Raw genomic sequence first — 21,520 nt, 5'->3', positions numbered from 1 at the left:
CTAAAAAAAAAAAAAGTATATGATGTATCTTAGGCTGTCAAAGTGTCAGATTTGAAAACTAGATGGGCAATACAAGCAAAATACTTGTCTAGACCTCTGCATCAGGGTTGCACTACAATCAATTTCTGTTCAAAGGTGAAGGCAGAGGTACAGGAAATTTGTCACAAAAATTTAGCAAAATCCTAAGATGAACTGTAACTATTTTTTTCCGTGAGGTAGTTGGCATTACTGTTCATTCCATATCTTCAAAATAACTGTGACAAAGGAATGAAGTGAGTCGCCTAAGGGTACAGGGATGTGGCAGGCAGCTGGACATAGAGGAAGGAAATCCAGCCAGCCCGAGTTCTGGCAAGATTTACTCTGTTGGGGGTCCTGGTACAAATGGGCTCTGCAGAAATGAGTCTCATAAGTCTTTGTCCCCTTTCCTGCCTTCCAGCTGTCAGTTCTTGTTTCAAAACAGTAAGAAAGAGATGGCATGTCTGAGGGGCGTGGTGTTTATTTGGGGCTATTTAGAAAACATACAAACACACACTCTGCAAAGTGTCACTGGAAAAAAATATGGCATGCAAACACAGGCAGGCTATCACTTGCCCCAGAGTTAGCATCACCTGCTTCACACTGAACCTGGCTAACCTGGAAAAGGCCCTCCTTTCCTGACACCCGTGCCTGCCTTTAGACAGATGGCCCCAGCTGTAGGCAATGTAGATGTAGGCCTACCCTGACTATATTTATGGATGGGTGGTTACCTTGCCTTCATTTCCCACCTGGAGAGCTTATTACTCCTTTCACCAGCTCTTCCACTGTAGCCTTCCTTGTCAGAGGTAAATCTGCTCCCTAAGGCAACCACACCAGAGGAAATTATCCCAAAAGACTTCTCTCACCTGCTTCCCCCTGTCATTTCTTTTTTTGTTTCTACCCTTCCTTCATGCAGTATCAAGTTGCCCCACCAGAGTTTTTTATATGGCACACTGCTGAATTCAGGTAGCCAGCCTAAAAATAACCCTGAAGAAAAAATTAAGGTGTTGCTTAATTCAGGGGACTTGTCCTGTGTTAGGACTTAGGTCATTTACCTTGATGCCTGTTCCCCTGCTGGATATTGGCATGCCTTAACCCCTATCTAGTCTTGCATACTGTGGGCTGCATTGCAAAACCTACGAACAAGCTGCTACTTAATCTTCTTTTAGACCCATTAAGGATCCCGAGCTTTGCTAACAGACTAGTCCTTATGAGGAACCTTCCCAAGAGTAAAAGCCTTTCCACATGTTCCTGGGAATCCTGCTCCTGGCCACACAACCAGTGGGGTGATACGCCTTTGCTTGCCTCAATTTTCTGCTCTCCCCTCGCAGAGAAAAATTGCTGCTTTATTTTACAAGGCCAGAGGTGTTGGTCACAAAATCTGCTGAGTGAGTGTGAGGTCAAACTCATCCTGGGATCATAAGAAATTGATTTGCAGTGTCGGGAAAGAGTTTCTATGTTTTTCCCCTGTGACAGGGCCCATTGACTAAATAGGGGATATATCCTACTTGTGAGGGAGCACAGCACTGACACTGCTCCTTTGGGGCTGTAAGCCCCAAATGCCTGCACTAATGGCCAACAACTGATGTGTTGGTTTGACCAGGTTTACAGGCTGTTGATTGTGTGTAAGAATTTAGAGCACGAACAAAAATTGTCCCATAAATGGGCTGGCTGCATTTTAAACTAAATTAGCCCCACAGTGAATGGCCTCCTTGACTGTATTACAGCATGACTGAGCCTGCACTGGGGATTGAAAGGCATTCATGTGGCTGGTTAAGAGCAACATTATTAAGATTATTATTGGGGGCTGGACCAGCCCCAAAAGGAATGCAATTATTCAAGACCTTTGAGATAGAATTATGTGTGACAGAAGAAACATAAGTGTGATGGCAGAGAGTATTTGGGCCTTTATGGAAAAGTAACTCACAAGCACAGGGCTTAGGGCTCTGACAGACGGGTTGTGATGAAGCTTGCTGTACTGGTTGAAGACGTTTCCATCTCCAGCCACTCACTCCAATAAAAAAGCTGGCACAAAGGAGTTGGTTCCTCAGCCTCAGTTGCTCTTGGTAGGATCTCAGCACCTCAGGCTGTGGTTTCACACCACGGAGAGTTCAATGACAATAGCAGCCTTAAGGGATTCACACCCTCTTCCTCAGACTCTTGACAACTTTTTGTCGACCTGCTGGACTGATTCAGTTTGTTACAGGAAAAGAAAAAGAAAAAAGAAAGAGGGAAATATTACTGTTCCCTTCAAATTTAAGCAGACCAAGGCCTGAAACTGCTTACAATCTGCTCCAATCTCTCCAGTCAGCTGAAGGCATAGGATGGGAACAGTCACCAATTTGGAAAACAGGGCCTTACCTTAAACTGCTGCCGAAGATGATTTTTTCCTGCCTCCCTTTCATTCCTGTGCCTGGAAAGTGGTTTCCTTGCAGCCTCTCGGAGGACGGGAGCGCTAGTCCTTGCAGGCAATCTCTCCTGGCTGGACTGTGTCCTGCAAGCAAGGAGACAGAAGGCATGTATGATATCGGAATGGAAGCAGCGTGGACAGCAGTGTTTGGAACAGCAGGAAATTTTGCTGATGTTTTCATCTCCGAGTTCGTCCCAGCCGGCTTACACGCGGCAGGAAAAAACTACCCCTTTGTAATGGGTGACTACCTACAATTTATTGGAACAGGGCTGTTGCTAAACACATGGAGTAGCGACGTATTAACACATTGTAAAAGGCTGTTTGATCACCATGGGATTCCAGATGAGCTAACAACAGAATATAAGCCATGATTGGCAAATGACTCATTTCAGCATTTCTCTTTGATGCAGCAGCTCAAGCAAGCCCTGTCTATGCACATTCAAATGAGTTCACTGAATAGTCATCGAGCCCGCCATGCCGTGCTTGCAAAGTAACTTTTTTTACGAAGTGTAAGTACAGATTTTAAGTATAAAAAATTGGGCAGTTTCTAGCAAGCCTCGCCAATGCATGACTCCAGTCACTTCTGCCGACAACCCCTTCCGAAGCTTAAAAACTCGGCACCATATAGTACATTTCCGTGATTCGAACCCTCCAAGTGCGGGGGGCCTCAGAAATCACACCCCGTGGTTCGGGTATCTCCTTTCAGGTTGAAAATTACAGCCAAGGGTGTGACGTCCCAACGGGACGCTCTTCCCACGGGCTCGCCGCGGCAGTGCCCCCTCCTGCCTTTCGTTGTCCCATACCCCGTCCGTCTGCCGGCGCTGCGAGCCGTCCTCCTCCTCCTCCTCTTCCCGCTGCGGGCTGCGATACTTTATCCAGCATTGCCATCCAGTGGCACCGGCGACAAACGACAGCGCAGCTTGCGGATGGGAGCGGGGACTTTCTGCACTTTAAGCGCGTTGTCCGGCGGGGATGAGGCTTGACAGGCTGGCCCGCACTGATGGCTGGATGGAGCAAGTCATTCATTTATTGCCAGCTTGCAACTGCCAGCTGCTGTTTGGTGCCAGCCGGCTGTAACCGGGATGTCGCGGAAAAGGCGGCGAACATTTAATGTAGGCAGGGAATGGAGTACTGACTGGAAGGTACCTGGCCCCCTTCAGAGAATGCCTGCCAGTGAATCCTGCTTTTATTTGAAGTTTTCTGTTGTGCTCCGTTGGTGTTTTTTTTTTGTTTGTTTGTTTTGGTTTTTTTTAAATTTTTTTTTTTTTTGCTGTTGTTTGGTTTTTTTGTTTGATTTTTTGGTTTTGGGTTTTTTTTTTGTTTTGTTTTGTTTTTGTGTTGTGGGTTTTTTGTTTGTTTGTTTGTTTGTTTTTGGTTTCTTTTGTGTTTTTTTTTGTTGTTTGTTTTTGTTTTTGTTTTTCTCCCCCACCCGGTGTATATTTACAGTGCTTTAACAGTCAGAAGTCTGCTTTAGTATTCCCCTATGGATTGCAGAACTGAGTAGATTAAAAATGGTCACTCTAATGCACTCATCTAGCCATATTTCTTTTTCTTTTCTCTGAGATGTTGCTAGCCAGGTTGCTCCCCAAAACCTCAAGCATTATGTAACAGACACAGAAGACTACTGGTAAAAATTATCTGTGAAAATATGGGGTCGGTATTTTCCCAAGAAGACTTGCAATATTTATATTGATCTAGTCTTTGGAACATATCTATCACCCACCCACTCTTCAGGGCATAGCCATGTGCCATTTCTTTCTGCCCAGAGAGAAATCCTCTGAATCAGAAGGGCTGCAAAGGACCAAAGCCCAACCCAAAGGAGGCATTGACAGCCATTTTTCACTACTGTTTGAATGGCAGAAAACTGAAAACCGACTGCTTGTGTTTAAATTATAACATTTATCATCAGTCCTGGCAAATTTGGGAGGTACAAGATGACTGGAGGTTAGTCAATGAAAAGCCCGTCCCAGGAAGGGTTGGAAGGAGGATTGGAGGAAATACAGGCCTGTCAGCCTGTCCTTAGTGCTGGGAAAGGTGATTGGACAGATCATCTTCAGTGCAATCACATGGCAGACACAGGACAATCAGGGAATCAGGCCTAGTTAGCATGGGTTTATGAAAGGCAGGTCCTGCTCGACCAACCTGATCTCCTTTTATAACCAGGTGATCTGCCCAGTAGATGAGGGAAAGATTGCAGATGTTATCTACCTGGACTTCCATGGCACAATTCTGGACAAGCTGGCAGCCCACAGCTTGCTTAGGAGCACTCTTTGCTGGGTTAAAATCTGTCTGGATGGTCACCCAGTGAGGTGGTGAATGGTGCCACATCCCCTTGATGGCCAGTCACTAGCGGGGTTTCCCCCAGCTCAGTACTGGGGACAGTTGTGTCTAATATCTTCATCCACGACCTGGATGAGGGGATTGAGTGTACCCTCAGTAAATTCATGGATGACACTTAGGTCAGCAGCAGTGTTGATCTGCTGAAAGGCAGGAAGGCTTTGCAGAAGATCTGGACAGGCTGGACTGAAGGGTCAAGGCCTGAAATGAAGTTCAGGATGGCCAGGTGCCAGGTCTTGCACTTTGGCCACAACCCCACACAGCTCTACAGGATGGGGAACAGAAGTGGCTGGAAAGCTGCCCACTGGAAAAGGACCTGGGGATGCAGCTCGACAGTGCCTGAGCATGAGCCAGCATATGCCCAGGTGGTCAGGAAGGCCAGTGGCATCCTGGCCTGTATCAAGGACAGTGTGGCCTGCAGGACCAGGGCAGAGATTGTCCTGCAGGACAATCAGCACTGGTGAGGCCAACCTCAAATCCTGTGTTCAGCTGTGGGCCCTTCACCACAAGGAAGACACTGAGGGGCTGGAGCTTGTCCAGACAAGGGCAGTGGAGATTAGAGAGTTGCATGAGGAGCAGCTGGGAGATCTGGGGATACTTAGCCTGGGGAAAAGGAGCACCTGGGGTGACTCTATCACTCTTTACAACTACCTGAAAGGAGGTTGACCTCTTCTCCCAGTTAACAAGTGACAGCTCAAGAGGAAATGACCATAACTTAGGTAGGGTAGGTTCAGGTTGAACATCAGGAAGAAGTTTTCCCCTAAAGAGGTAATAAAGCATTGGAATAGGCTGCCCAGGAAAGTGGTGGAGTCACCATTCCTAAAGTCTTCAAGAACTGACTGGATGTGGCACTTAGCGCTATGGTTTAGTTGGCATAGTGGTGTTTAGTCAAAGGTTGGACTCAATGTTCTTGGGGGTCTTTTCCAATCTATTCTTTGAATATTTAATTCTATAGTAAGTAGTTGCATAAGAGGAGTCAAAAAGACTGTTTACTTTTTTTTGCAAAAGCTAGGTAAAAGGTGCAGCACAGAGGTTACCCTGCAAGACCCAATGCAACTGCTGGCCTCGCATCATAAGGCAGGTCCTGCTGCCACAGCAGAGCATATCACCACAAATCAGAAGGTGCTGGTTGGTGAACACCAGGGGCAGACTGCCTGGGGACACCAGGGGCTTATTGGCCTGCAACAGATTTGTCACAAAGAGCTGATAAAAAACCTGTGTGTCTATGCAACAGAAACCAGGGTAGACTATGTGATACTTAAGACCAGGCAGCCAGAAGGAAGAGGACTGCACTCCTGGTGTTCCCATGAAAGCAGTCAGGTCCCAGAAGAAATTGAGAATAAGCAGAAGCTTCAGCTAGCTCCCCAGATGGCTATGTAGTTTTCCATGTTGGTGCGCCAACAGTAGGACTGGCTGGAGGAAAAGAGAGTAAGAACCCACCTTTGCAAGAGAAAGGTAAGGCAGGGGGCCATCAAGCACATCATGATGTGTTTTAAGACTCAATCAAATAGGGTGTAAAACACCACAAATTTTATTCTGTACACACAGTAGCATCACTAGAGCTTAGTCCCTGAGCAGGTTGGATATTAAATTGATCAAACTGGTAATGAAAGTGGGAATTGCTCCATCTCAGCTGACACAAGGCAGGTGACCTTATTAAAAAATATGCCAGTGTATTTAATGGGGTAGGGCAGGTTCTTGGGGAATTCATGATTAATGTGGCTATAACTCTGGAGATCCCATAGCTAATGCCCCTGGAAAAAGTCTTACTTCCGCTATAAGATGGCCCAGCTGAAATTTTTAATATGGTACTATGTGAATACAGGCACATAAATCCACCACTGTTGTCTGTCAGAGATGCCAAGTTATTCCAGAACTGCTGTATTGATTAGAGGACATAATGGCTCCATGCTGGATGCAGCAAGCTGGGTGTGTAAGAAACCTCAGAGCCTGCTGAGGGGTGCAGCGTCTCTCTGTGCTCTGTTCAGGCTGACCACCAGGAACAACTCAGACTCCTGCACTGTTTAGTCACAACAGAAGACACTGGGCTCATGTAATGTCCTGAGCAAGACCTGACTTGGAGAAATCTCAGAAGCTACTGACAACCAACAGCCTGGAGCAGGACAGTGGTTGCAGCTGAGCTCTGTGTGTGTGAAAAGGGTCTGAGAGTGAGAAAAGTAATCGTCTGTGCATCGCTGAGATGGAGCAGGAACTCAGGAGGGTCATAACATCCCAGACTGGTATTGTGTCCCCAGCAGGTGCTGAGGCCTTTGGAAGAGCAAAGAAGATGTGCAAGCAAATGTGGCACTTTTTCTGGCCCCCTTCCAGCCTACAACCATTTGTAGACCAGGATCTTCTGAGAAGGACATAACTGCCATGTATCCAAAAATGATTCTCTGTCATGAACTTGCCCAGACATGTAACAGAGCCCACAGAGATGGAATAAGCTGGGGCTTAGGGATAAAGCTGCCTGTTTTCTTCTGATTGCTGTAGGTACAGGGAAAAGTGTACATTCTTTGAAAATAAGAAGTAGTATAGCAAAACCTAAACCTAAATAAAGGCTTGGGGTTCGGGCCAAGGAGCATTGTGTTGCTCAGTGTGAGTGACAGCCAAGAAGCTGTAAGTAGTTCCCAAACAGGAATTGAGCTAAACTGGAAGAAAAGAAACAAACACTTGCAGAATTTCGACTGCAGAGTAAAATTGTAATTCAAAGCAGGATCCAGACATGCTGCAAAATACAGGTTCCAGAAAACACCATGAAATATCCTGTCTCAGGACAAAAAACAGATGTTAGGACACCAGCTGCCAGGTGTGCATAGTAACTGGGCAATCCAGTAAGAAAACCTTGGCCTGGGAGAAGCTGTTCAGCAGGAAAGGACCAGACAAGACAAGGCTGTCTGCAGGAGCTAAGGAATGCGATGTTGTGCAAGCCAGGAGATTTCCAGTAGTTTTCTGGCCTCTTTGCCCCTTTATAACTGTCTTGGCAACTTTCCAGTGACCCAGTATGGGAAGACAAGATTGTCCCAGCTTCAGTAATGCTATCAGGGTCTGTCTTCAACCCCATGGGGAATGGTGATTGCAGCCACTCCCCTTCCCGTTAGACAGCCATAAAAGGTTTTTGTGTAAACAGTTGAACAAGGGACCAAAACATAAACATGAGCCTCCACCCTAAGCAAAAGCAAACAGGAAGGTGTTTGGTAATTTGAAACACTCAGGAGTGAAGTTCGAGGCTCTTGCTTAGCAGTTTTGGGTGTGCACTTATCAACAGCTCCAGAAGATAGCCAAGAAAAAGATGTGGAGATGATGTGAAAACTTGATAGAGCCTAAAGCAGGGCTCCTTCTAAAAAGGGTGATACAGGCTTCCATATGTCTGTGGATAGCAAAGATAGGGGGAAAAAATCCCCTCTTTTCACATTAGAACTGTGGTAACTTTTAGTGCAAGTTTGGGGCTCACACAGTGTGAGGTGGAGGGCTCAGCAGCAGAGGCTGCTTTGCCCAGACTCCTGGTTATGCAGTGAGGAGACCCTGGCACATAGTAAAGCCTCCAAAGGGAAAATGAGGCAACAGAAGAAGTTGAACATCTTAGGCTAAATCTTAAGAGAAAACTTTGGGCTACAAATAGTGAAGTTTCCACTGGTGGGAAGAAAACTGCAGCTATGCAGCACTGGTCAGCTTTCTTCCCTGACAGCCAGGGTTTGTACTTCTGCCAGTGGGTTCTCATTACCCACAAAGAACCTGGCAGGCTCTAACAGTCAAGGATTTCTAACATTATCTCCCGAGCAGACTTGCAGTGCAGTGTGATGGGGACGTTTTCAATCCTAAAGCCCCTTGGGAGATTCCAGAGCCCCAAAACCCAGGTGGAACCCTACTGATGGTGAGGAGAAAAATGCTTTTCCAAGGCAAGTCCTGGCTTGGTTCTACCTAAACCTACTGAAAAATCTCTCCTAGGTAGGAAGACGTTAAGGACAGCAGATACCTACTAAAGCCCTCTGAAAAAGAATCCTGATAATTTTTGAAGGAAAAAAATGGAACAGTGATCAAGCTAATTTGTGTTATAATGAGAAAAGATATGAAATGTGAAATAGTTAAACTGTTAGACTTAGCATTTATTAAATTATTTTTCTTTATGCTTAGGATGAATCACAAAATATCACAAATGTTTTTTCTTCCTGAATGGTCCGGGACTATCCCGATTTTAACCAAACTGCAATGTTAACAGCATTTAGCAAAGATCATGAGCATATTTCTAAATGATGACAAACTTCTTTTGTTATTTTTGCCAAGTGTAACAGGATCCCCAGCCCAGCTACAACTAAGTTATGGTACTGTAATATAGACCATCATAGGAAAGAAAGCAGGAAAAGACCTAGAAAATCACCAGATTGAACCAGTATGACCTGTAAAACTGCTGAAAAAGCTACGCCTAACCTGCCAATGAAAACCATCATCAGGAAAATTCCAGCCTCTCCAGACAATCTAATCCACATTTAACTGTTTATCACTACAAAGCTTCCATTATGGCTGATCTTCACCTCTTCTGATGCTATCTAAGATGATTAGTTCTTGTCCTATGCACAGAGAACAGAGAGAATCAGCTACTCCCTTCCTGTTTGAACCAGAATTTGCTTCTGGTTTACCTTTTTTACATATTTGATGACTTCCTGTCCCCCCCCCAATATTTTTTTTTTAATTCCATAATAAACATAAATATTTTTCAGTCATTCTTGACAGTAGGTGTTTTCTAGATCCCTATGAGTTCTCTGCTCATGTTGTACCTGGCAACAAATTATACTGTCAGAATAAAGAGCATGATAATGCTACATGTTTAGTGGAGGCATTAAAAATAATAACAGTGATCTGATCCATATCTCTGTTCTCTCTGACACAGCCAGTCACCTGTACCAGCAGCCAGGGCTGTGGTCAGACTTGCTTGGTAGAGCAGGTGAGTCCCAACCTGCAGATGGAGTTGCTTTACTCCTCTAGCTGCTAACACACCTGCACCTGGGAGCAGACCCTTGGCCATGCAGGCGCCAGGCTGCAGGGACACTGCCCTGGTCTGTCACCTCTCTGAGGGTCTAACACCATCTGCCTCACTTCATACACTGAGGGGAACAACTTGGGTTCATGTTCATTAAGCTAGGAAGTGCCCAAATGTCTGCAAAACCCATTGTAAGCTGCCTTGGGACACTCCTCCAGGGCAAATAGTAGCTGCACATGTATATTTGTACTTTGCCGTACACTAATGTGTGTATTAATCTTCAGTGAGAAAACAGATCCCTATCCATGCTGACTACACCAGTGTCAGCTATATAATCTAGTCATATTTACCCAAGAAAACCAGCTTCATCACCACGGCCTACCTGTCCTCTATTAGGACGTGTTTAATTATGTCTTGCTTTCCCTGTGCAGGAGGATAAATGAGCAGGGAAGAGGATGCTGCGCTGTTGCTCCTGAGCAGGTGATGAGGAGTAGTTTGCACAGAGGTGAGTACATGTCCCTGTTGGAAATTAATTGGAGAAGGGAGCTGTCGAGTGCTCTGCTTTGGAGCAGTAGTAAGTCTGACTTGCAGAATGTGCTCTGCTAGGAGGCTAGGCAGCTTACCTATTCCCAAAACCTTTGTACTGAAAGTCTGCTGCAAATGCAGACAAGCAGCGAAGCTCCTGCAGGGTAAGAGGCTCTGTGTCTGGAGCTCCAGACAGCAGCAAGACAAAGGCAGATGAGATGGATGCATTGTCTGGCCCCTGCTGTTTGTGCAGACAGATGTGCTCACTGACTGTGTGCAATTAGATTACCCCATGGTTTTGCTGGACCACGTGAGCTGAGCTAGCACTTGCCTCAATGTGTCATTCCATCTCTCCTCCTGTTTGCTGCCTGTGCTGCTGCATTGTGACTGTCCGGTGTCAGTGCGCCCACCTGGGAACTCCTGCTTCAGGTAGGATTGAATTTTCTTCTCTTTCAACAGTCAGATTATGGCTCTTTGGGAAGTGCAGGAATGGCAGGGACTGCTATGAGCAAGGAAAAAGGGAAGGCAGAGGAGAGATAGGAATAAATGTTGACTGCTTTTGTGCTCAGATTCTGCTTTCACTTCCGTGTGCTGACAGCTTCCAACCTTCCAGCTCAGGCAGGGCATGTGAGTAAGGCACGTGTTAGAGAAGACCCCTGCCAGGCAGGGCTGCTCCAAGGGGAGAGTTTTAGAGAGACCATGCACACTGTAGGACGTCCCAAACCAACATAAGACCAAAGCAGTTTCATTTCATTCAGTTCAGAAGGTGTGAGGGATGAAGAGATCCTTTACTTGGGCACAAAACAGCAATCTGTGGCTACATGCACTTCCTAACCAGAAAAACCACACTAAGGAAAAATTGTTTGCTCCCTACAGGCTCACTGTGAATTTAACAGTGGTGCCAGTTTGAACTGACAGCTTTGCATGAGAGGGCCAGGAAAAGGAATATCATGGTACAGATGGTTTTGTCTTCACAACAGAATAAAAAATGCCAAGTGACTTGAAGTAAACATGCAATGCATCACAATCGTCACTACTGACTGAGGCCAAACAGGAACTCAAAATCAATGTGCAAAACCTGTGCATCTTGATTTTTAATTAGATGACAAATTAGCTGAAACCAATTACCTATATTTGTTAAGGCCAGGAGCAGTTTACCCTATTCCTAATATAATATCCTCATTGTCTGGAAAAATCTATTCCCATTCATCCACAGGGAAGACATTTCACTCCCCAGTCCTACTGGGCAGTATATTTCCACTACAGGAGCCACACCAAAAACTCCTCTCAAGCTAAATGAAATTTGCTTAAAAGCAGGTCCAGGGAACAATAGGAAGAAGTAGCACTGCAAATCTCAACAGCAGTTTTAGTTCTGCCAGTACAGAACCCTTTTACACAGCCTATTTGTTAAATTTCATGGTAAATTCAATAATCTATTATTTTTTTGTCCCGTAACTCTTTTCTTGCATCCAGAATATGCAGTGGTCCAATACAATGTACAACAGAAGAAGCCAGGACCTTTGTGGTGTTCCTTCACACCTTGCTGGTGATAGATGCCATAATATGGTTCAAATGTACATCTAGATTTGGCTGCTCCTTGCATCTGAACTTCGGATGAGTCTGTAAATCAACAGCACCAATACCTGAAAAAGACTTCTTCCATTGAGGTGGCTCAGGTGACTTACACACTTTTTTTTGTTTGTTTGTTTGTTTGACTGGCTTTGGTTTAGTTTTCTTGGTTTGTTTTTTTTTTTTTTTTTGGCTTGTGTGTTGGCTTTTTTTTTCTGGGGTGGAGAGGGTTAGTTTGGTTTGGTGATTTTTGCTCATAATTCAAGCATGGGTCTATTTCACACAGAGCACCATAAGGCAGAACTAGTGCTAAAAAAGAAACCCAAAAAAGTACCTCAAAACACCAAAGGTTTTGACAGCTTGATTTCCCTCAGCAATCATTTACATGTATGTTTTCAGGTATCTAAATATTAACTGTGCCAGAGAATCAAGGCACTGGGATTAAGAAGTAGCACCAAGCATGCAGCCTTCTTTCCTCCAAGGCTATTGGTACCAAAGGATCATAGGGACTCTGGATTTCTGCAAAGGTGTTGCAGCTATGTCTGTGCAAGAAAAAAAAAATCCCAAACCAACAACAAAACACACCAAGGAAAAATTAAATCTTGCATTGCACTCCTGTGAAGAGCAGACTCGTCTCATTTTCTGCATGTAGCTTTACTTGTTTCATATGGACCATGCTAGTAATGCAGGCTTCAACAACTAAGAATCTCCTTTCATATATGTATATAGTGTATATATTTTGAGATCCTAGAGGCTTTCCTAGCTGTGTAGCAGATTACACTGTTTTAAAAGATTACTGCAGTTTTAAAAGATCTGACGGTTTCCAAGACATCCAAATGCCTTGAAAGATCTCAGCCTTTGTACTTCAGAGAAGCTACCTGTGCTCTATGCCCTCATCTGAGACCCCTCTCAATGAAACCCTGACTCCTTCAGGAATGCTGGCACCTTTCCCCTTGTTTTTCTCCTTCCACAACCTCCTAACTCCGGCTGGATGGAGGTCTCATGTTAAGACTATGGCAGAATGGGAGAAATGGTGTTTCAGCCAGCTGACCCAGTGAAGAGATGGGAAGGCTATGAACTCCAAAGTCTGTGGAATGCACAGAGGACAGCAAGAGGCTGCTGGCCTTATAGTTACCAGCTGTCATGGCAATTTGCTTTTCTGAAGTGGCAGACAGGAGAGTGGTGTTTGTTCCTGCATGTAATTCAGTGTAACAATCAAATTAGGAATGAGTTGGAAGCAGGTCTGCTCTCCCTAGGACAGCATTCACCAGTGACTGAGCTGGGACATGTTTTCCCCCCATGGTGGTGTTTGCTGCGCATTTCATTGCTAAACTTGGGCAGTGGTCTCAGCTCAGGATCTGTGCATCTTTAACAAGTTGTACTGTTGGTCTGCAGCAGCATTTCTTCCTCTGTAGTCCACTCAGAACATTTACTGGCAAAATCTCAGATAAACTGGTTTTGCCTCAGCATTGCTTCACATTGGAGCAAAAGAATGTGATGTTGAGAAAAGTTTGCATGCCCCAAACATGCTGTGTCATGGCAGGAGATCCACATTAACAGACTCACAGCTGGAACAAAGAGACTTACCAAGGATTTCACTTTAGTCACAGCTATGTCAAGCTCCCATTGCATGGGCATGTTATACCAGATGCATACACAGTTCTTCAAAATACAAATGTCTCATCAGAAAGCCTAGGGTTAGTTTAAATAGTTTAAATAGCAGGTTTTGCTAACCCAGATCCTTGTGATGGATGTAAGCCTGGTGCTCATCACAAGTCATCCATGACTCTTAGTAGAAACTGTTTGTCAGATTTCAAATTTATAAATGAAAATGCTGTTGAAAAAAACTGATGGCTGTGACATAACTCTATGCAGGGGCAAAAAAATTCTCCTGCTTCTTATATGTGAGTGTTGATGGCCTTGCATGGGAAATGAAGAATAGAGAAGACAGAAATATTGAGGTGGAAGATGGATGAGTGGTTCTTCTTCATCCTGTGTTCTTTGGCTGAAAAATTGTATGTATTGAACTGGGCTTCTGATTATTGCCTTTTAGAAATTGTATTTATCCAGAATATCAAAGGGCAGAAAGGCCACAATAGTTTGTACATATGCTTGATCTAGTAGTGTAATTGTCACTGAGACATATTGAAGTAGTATTTATTTCATGTTACAAGTCTTTCACAGTTCAGAAGCAGTGATGACTGACACATTGGGGTGGTTAAAAAAAATTCTGCAAGTAAAAAAAAAGAATGGCATGAGATAAATATGAGGTTTTCCTGTCATAGGGTACATGCACAGAAATTTTAACAGCTATATGATACATACAGGGAGAGTGGAGAGGAAGCAGCTAAGAACATAGCCATACATAGGCATACATAAGACATACATACAAATTCATTGAATTTGGGGACACTCTGAAATATGTGCCAGCTGCTCATTGGCAAGACAGTAATTATGCAATACATCTGTTTAATCTTCAGGGTGCTGTGGAGCAGCTTCCATCTGCAAGTTGTTCTTCACTTACGCTACTTCTACATCAGTGATGATTGTGCAACTACTGATATTGAAAGTAAGGGCAGCAGCTGCACACTCTGCATCAGATGGATCCACAAGTCCTCTAGCTGGAAGCAAGCACAGCCACCAAAACAAGCTGTTGGTGGTGTCTGATGTTGTATTTTGAGAGAGACTTTTTTCTGAGGAGGCAGGAATTGCTCCTCTGTGCAACACACAGATATTGCCTTTTTGCTGTTCTGAGTCACAGTGTTTGACTTCCATTTGTTTTCTACACTGTTAATTTGCAAGCACAAAAAACTCTTAGGAGGCTGAACTTCTCAGTGAGCTTGATTTTAGCAGAAGCCTGTAAAGCACTTATTGAGGACAAGGTGTCCTTCTGAAGGAAAATGTCATTCAGAGAACCCAACTGCACAGAGTACATCACACAGAACTACTGCATCACCTGCGCCCTCACAGCCGAGGATGCCGCCTGCTCCCTTGCCTACCTAATGACATTGCACAAAGAGTTCGAGACCTTCGAGTTTTTCTTCAGGGAGCTATTCATGCTCCAGAAAGTCTACCGTGTTCATATGGATGCCATTCAAGGAGCCATTTCCCTTCCTGCAGGCAGCTCTGCTTTCTCAGTGCCTCCTTCATTTCCTGGGCAAAGAGGGTGATCTAGGGAAGCATCTCTCACCTGTGGACTGACCTTCACTGCATGAGAGACCTGCTTGGCCTTGGCCATGCCCTGGTGCTACTCAACTCCTGTGGTCAGGACCTCTCCGTGAAGCACAACAGGGAGATCATCCAGCTGCTGAAGGGCTTTGGGGGCAAGAACATCAAACCCAGGGTGCTTCCACCTCCCCAGGTCACCACCTGCACCAAATATGTGCACAGGGAGCAATTTTACTCTTCCTTTTCTTTCATGCTGTGGACATTTGTGTGCAAATGTCCATCTGATCGTCTGTTTTGGCTCTGTGTCTGTGGCCATCACCTGATTCTTTGTGGGGTTCGTGCTGCAGGACCAGCATCTTCTCCATCTGCTGGCATGGCCTGAGGACACCAACAGCCCTGAAGGGCTGTTCTGGGTAACACCCTGCAGGATTCCAGGTGAGCATGCTTCCGCTTGTTTTTTCTGTAGACACACACACACACACACACACACACACACACACACACACACACTTGTGCTTGCTTCACACATGGACAAAGCTGGAGAGGAACTTACAAGAGTGTGCAGTGATAGGATGGGGGGAATGGCCTTAAATTTAAAAAGGGTGGGTTTGGATTACATGTAAGGAAGAAGTTCTTTGCTGTGGTGGTGATGTGGCAAAGGAACAGGCTGCCTAGAGAAGTGGTGAATGGCTCATCCTTGTAAGTGTTCAAGGCCAGGTTGGATGGGGATTTGAGGAACCTGGTCTAGTGGAAAGTGTCCCTGCCCATGGAAAGGATTTGGAACTACAAAATCTTTAAGATCTTTTTCCAACATAAATCATTTTATGATTCTATATCATAGGTGCACATGCACATACACATGCAGAAGCATTATCTGAAATTGATTTTGGCAAAATCTAGATGAAAAATTGAATTGTTACATAAGGCTGATCTATCAAATAATCTTACTGGCTCTTTATGAGCATTGAGGGAAAGGTGTCTGTGCTGTCCAGGATGTGCACTACCATCCCATGACCAAGCAGAAAGATGTCAGGGGATCTAAGTTCAAACAGAAATCCTTGGACATTTCAGCTGATTCACCTGTAAAATCTGAGATGATGAAAAGAGAAGTAATAAAGATTAAAATATACAATCTCTGCAAGCATTGTAATGAAGAAATTTTATACAAGATGTTCATTTTGGTGTGGGAAATTCTAATTTCCAACACATTGAATTACCCCCAGAAAATTGGAATTCAGGCTGGAGCCGACTTCTAGTCTTCACTTGCTTTTCTATGGGACCACACACAGCAGCTCTCCCATAGCAATTGCAAAAAACCCATGTAACTCATAACCACTGCCTAAACCCTATTGTACAAGGTCAAGAATTTCTGCAGAGAAGCATAATAAAAACCAGTATTTTCATCTTTACTGTGTGTATTTACTATTGCTTTCACCTTGTTCACATGACTGGGAAAGGGTTGGAAGATGAACAGGATTTCACCCTCCTGCATATTGCTTTTAGAAGCGCCTGGTAGGACTCCACTGCTCCCAACTGCTTAGAGCTTCCAGCAGCCCAAAGCAGGGATATCAGCCCAAGGCAGGGATATGAGGAATGGAAGCACAGGTAAACTTTTTCTCCTGTCTTTTTCTTCCTTCCTTTTTCTTTCTTTCTTTCTTTCTTTCTTTCTTTCTTTCTTTCTTTCTTTCTTTCTTTCTTTCTTCTTTCTTTCTTTCTTTCTTTCTTTTCTTTCTTTTCTTTCTTTTCTTTCTTTTCTTTCTTTTCTTTCTTTTCTTTCTTTTCTTTCTTTTCTTTCTTTTCTTTCTTTCTTTCTTCTCCCTACTGTAACTTGTGGGGAATAAACATAGAGAACAGTAACAGAGGCAGAGCATGTTTACTTTAACTTTCAAATTATCACATAACTTTATGAGCATAGTGCTTGCTCTTCTGATAACTGTATTTTACAGCTGGCCTGCACAAGTGACTACTGATTGAGATATTTATAGTATAATTCTGAGCATGTATTATTTGTAGCTAGATCACTTTTCCAGGAAGCTGCTTGCTGTTGTCTTATTACAGTCCATTGCCTCAGAAGCCACAAACCTGGGACCAGATATGTTCTCCACAGTCAGAAAGCTTTAGGTGGTTGACATTTGTTGTACTGCACTGTGTAGCTCACATAGCCTGAATATTTATTTCATTGTTATTTCCATGATAACCACTGTATGTTTTCCAGTATGAGCATAATATTTTTTGTGATTGTTCTTTTTTTGCATCTGAAAGATGTAACATTTCCACAGCATATGTGTTTATTTTCCTCTTCATTTTTTTTTCCTTGCCATCACATTATATTGCCTGTCCAAAAGTGGCCATGTGGCTCTGATAGATGTGCTCAGAGGCTGTGGTTTTTGAAGGCTGTACAGGATTTTGAACCCAAGCTTACAAGGATAACAGTCAGACACTCACCTGAATGTATCCAAATCAGATCCAAGAGTGCTGGGCAACTCTGGGGTGAGAAGTCATCCTTCTCAGTGTCTGGGATGTTAGCCTGGGACTCAGTTCCAGGCTCTGTCTAAGTTTGACCAAGCCACTTCCTTTCAGTTTCCATCACAGGGAGATAATGATTTCAGGACGGTGGTCCAGCTGTCAGAACAAAAAGTTGCAGGCCTCCAGGCAAGCAGAGGAGTCATTTAAGGACCAGTTTGGATGGATAGCATACTATGAAAGAACTAAATCAAACAGTTATTTGCAGTATCAGTATCAGCCAGGATAATCTCAGTTCAGATAAAAGATAAAACAAGACTTGCCCAAAAATCTTAAAATAGCATGCTCATTGCCTAGAGTCATGTAATGAAGACCAAGACTTTTTCTTACCCCCTTAAAGGCTAAAGATTTTCAATCCTATTCAGCTGGTTTTCAAATAACAGCCTTAACTTATCTTTGGTATTTATCTCAGGCCGCTTATCTTGCACATGACTCCTGCATGACAGAAAATTATTGAAAGTCACCTTTCAGATAAGAAAGAGAAGCATAGGGGAATTAAGGGAAAGTATTTCCAAGGTATGTAGGTCTGAAATGTCTGGCTGGCCCTTAATGATTTTCCTCAGGACTCTGGAGAAGCACGCACCACCTCAGTGCAGGTCAGTGGCCACGTCCCAGGCCAGCCGTGTTACCACTGGGACACCTTTCCTCTCTCTGCTCATATAAAACAGAAAGTGGGTTCTGATGGCCATGGGAGAGGTGTGCATTTAGCCCCCTTACTTCTTCCAAGCCAAATTCCTGCCCTTACTTTCATGCAATATAGTCGCAGCATACGGATGATTTGGGACGCAAGCAGTCTCCGTGCAAACAATCCCTCAGGGTATGCAGGGGTGCGCCCATTGGCATACACCTCTGCTGGTCACCAGCAATTTACACCTTGTTCAAGTGGGAAAATAAAGGTCACCAGAAGTAATAGTGGCACTTTTCATTCAGAGATACCAGCATGCTTTTACAAGGGAGATCAGTGCTTTTATTTTCCATTCACAGAGGCGGGCAGAAAAGGGTGAAATGATATTATTCCCAGTGTCTTAAAGCAGACCATGGGCAAAGCCAGCACCGGTACACTGACACCTGACTCCCAGCGTAATGCACTGGACTAAACTGCTTTCCAGAACTGGCTCACCTCTAGAATAACATAATGTGGTTCCACTGTCACCTCTGCTCTCTTTGCTAAGGGTGAGTGTGCACAAGATGCCTGAGCATCAGAAGCACTTTGTTACCCTTTCTGGAGTCCCTCTTGACAGCTTCTTGGCAAATTGGCCTCTGTCCTCTCTGCACTGTTAAAAAGACACCAGAACTGCTACTGCAGCCTGGGAAACATATCGGAGGTACTGTCTCCTACCTGCTTTAATAGGATGTGTGCAACAGCTGCTGCTGCTGTGGGGACCAGTTTTCCAATGTTCTCCTTTCCTGTTGCTTTCCTTCCCTGATGGCAAGAGACAGCATGGTCTGACACTCATCCAAGATCTTTGTTCCTGAATACCACAAAAAAAAAAAAAAAAAAAAAAAAAAAAAAACAAAAACCCACAAAAACAAAAAAAACCCAACCCAACAACAAAAAAAAGCAACCAAAAACCTGAATGAGAACATTCTCACCCAGACGTTGATTTTCCCATCTCACCCTAAGCCCAGCATCAATAACCTCATCCCACTACTCATATTTCCTAGGATTCACTTATTGCAGGAGGTGTGGGAACATAATAAGCTACTGCGGCATCACTCGGCTGAGGCAGCGGCTCATTGAGTATTATCAATCGAAATATAAGAGCTGCTAAATGCTTAGCAATCCCCTCAGGCTAAGAGCAGCAAGAAGAAAGTTTGCCTGTAACAACTGGCTGCCACATCAATCCCCCATTCATTCCCTTCCCTGTGAGAGTGCCCAGCTTTGTGCTGGAGCAGCCCTTCCGAGCTTCCATGCGAGAAAAGACACTAATGTGTGGTTCCTCTCTCTTCCCCAAAATGTGGGGCATCTGTCCCAGGGGAAGAGGGTGGGAAAGGAGCACCGTGTCACAGCTGCTCTTGTTCCAGCTCAAAAGGGACATGGGGTACACAGCATGCCGTCACTGCCTGCTGCAAACCTTACAAACTTTTGCATCGGTGTGAATAGGAGGTTACTAGAGCAGGTAGCCCACAGCGTCCAGTGCAAGCCCACAAGTCCAGACCACTCATGATCTGAAAGGGTAGGTCACATTAACCACAGGGCTGCTTTCCATCAGATAGAGACTTCTGAGAACATGAGCAGCCTACACCTGCAATTATTCAGTGTATTTTTTATTGCTGCTAATCTGACACCAAAATTGGGAATTAATAGAAGATGATGTTGCATTCTAGTTTGTACTTACCTTTCCAAGGATTCACACAGCTGTGTGCCAGCCACATTCCAAGTGGTTTTGACACAGTTGCTTATTGTGTCTGTCTAAACTCAAAGAATCAGACTCACCCCAGCTCTCTCCAGGCAGGAAGAAGGTTGCTAATATAGCCATAAATTTTGTCTATTATAGCAAAGGAATTAAAATGGTGGATAATTCTATTTGTGGGTGGAGTGTTAAACAACTCCTAGGCTTTAAAAGTATATCTGCATTGTCCTGATTCAATTCCTCAGTTGGGAGCTGAATGATATACAGAAAAATAAGAAAAATGGCCACAGGTCTGTCTCCAGTAACGACAGTAGGATTACAATGGAGATGGGAGTTGTCCTTCACTGCAGTTTATCTGATGCAGCAGCTTTACTTCCCAAATAGAGCTGTTAGCTGTCAAAGAACACTTCATTCACACCCCTTGGATGTGAGTGTGAGATGAAAGAGAAATACCAGAGGATTCTGAGTAGCACTGCTAGTATATTAATCGTTGGCTATTTCCTTATTTTTAAGTTTTTACGTGGCTGGTTGCTTGAACAGACAGACCTGTAGTTTTTTTTTCAGATGCTTTAGCTTGCACTGAACTTTTCACCACAGCAACTTAAAAATTCAAATTCATTTTGGTATCTCTCCATCCCACCGTCATTTGTAGACGGGCTCTTGGAAAACAACCACACGTCCTACTAATATACATTAATGTGGTTCTGTTCTGCCTAGTGTAATTGTTAATTTTCCTTAGCTTAGTCCCCACCCTTCAAAAGTCAGACAGACAGAGACACAGAGTTTTTTTTAAATATGATTCCAGACAGTGATGCTGGTTGAATAAGCCATGCTCTGGAAAAAAGGTATTTTGTACCTATGTCTTCATCATTACTCATATAACTAATCCTCATTCTTTTGCTCCTATTCTCCATTATTTTAATGAGACTTCCTGATTGAGCAAGAACTTCTCATAGGAATAAAGCATTAAAAAATAGGGCATTTCCTGTGAGTGCTTTTGAGTCTCATGCCCACAAAGTTGTTGTAATCTCACCATCAAACCTTTCTCTTTTGAAAAACCTGCTCAAGGGAAAGTGTTGCAACACTATTGCAGCAATCAGAAAAACACCTTGATCACCAAAATTCTGAAAAATTACTCTTGTCCTCTAGCCCCCATTCAGATACTATAGTTCACCTGAGAAGATGTAACTTAAAGCAGGCTTTGGTGTATATTCAATTCACAGTCATTGGAATTGAAGTACTGCAAAGGAATAATCCTTTTCTTCACAACCAACTGTTTGCTTCTCACTGAAACAGCACTTAGTGGTGATGGGATAAGGATGGGTATGTCTTCAATAAGACTTGTTGGAAAAGCACAGCTACTAAATGGAGGGAGCTTGTGCTCCCTCACTTGGTTCTCCTTTACCTTTTCAACTATCAGACATTGGTGTAAGAGGCTTCAAAGAACACAGCTCCTTGAAGAACAGAATTAGATGAGAATAATTTAAGGAAGATTTGGTTTTGTCTCCAAACACAAACATCAGATAATGTCTGTGATAACTCATGCGTGTAACTAACGAAACTTCACTCCAGCAGTAACAGAGACTCTTCTTGACATTCCCAGATGCTGAGTTGCCAGCAGCCCTGGGTTTTTTTAGGGGG

At 44.0% G+C, this 21,520-nt stretch overlaps 1 protein-coding gene across 1 annotated transcript; it reads left to right on the top strand.

Annotated features, from left to right (window-relative positions):
- Positions 1-3,507: 3,507 nt before the first annotated feature.
- GCNT2 (glucosaminyl (N-acetyl) transferase 2 (I blood group)) lies at positions 3,508-15,902 on the top strand. Its single transcript, XM_053939811.1, is given in 5 exon segments — positions 3,508-3,567; positions 14,540-14,959; positions 14,962-15,281; positions 15,283-15,437; positions 15,844-15,902. Coding segments are annotated over 5 exon segments (1,014 nt in total).
- The last annotated feature ends 5,618 nt before the right edge of the window (positions 15,903-21,520 follow it).

This window comes from Vidua chalybeata, chromosome 1 (genome assembly GCF_026979565.1).
Source record: "Vidua chalybeata isolate OUT-0048 chromosome 1, bVidCha1 merged haplotype, whole genome shotgun sequence".
In the NCBI taxonomy this organism is placed as follows: domain Eukaryota; kingdom Metazoa; phylum Chordata; class Aves; order Passeriformes; family Viduidae; genus Vidua; species Vidua chalybeata.
The sequence above is the reverse complement of the archived record's forward strand: the minus strand, read 5'-3'. Positions and strand labels throughout refer to the sequence as shown.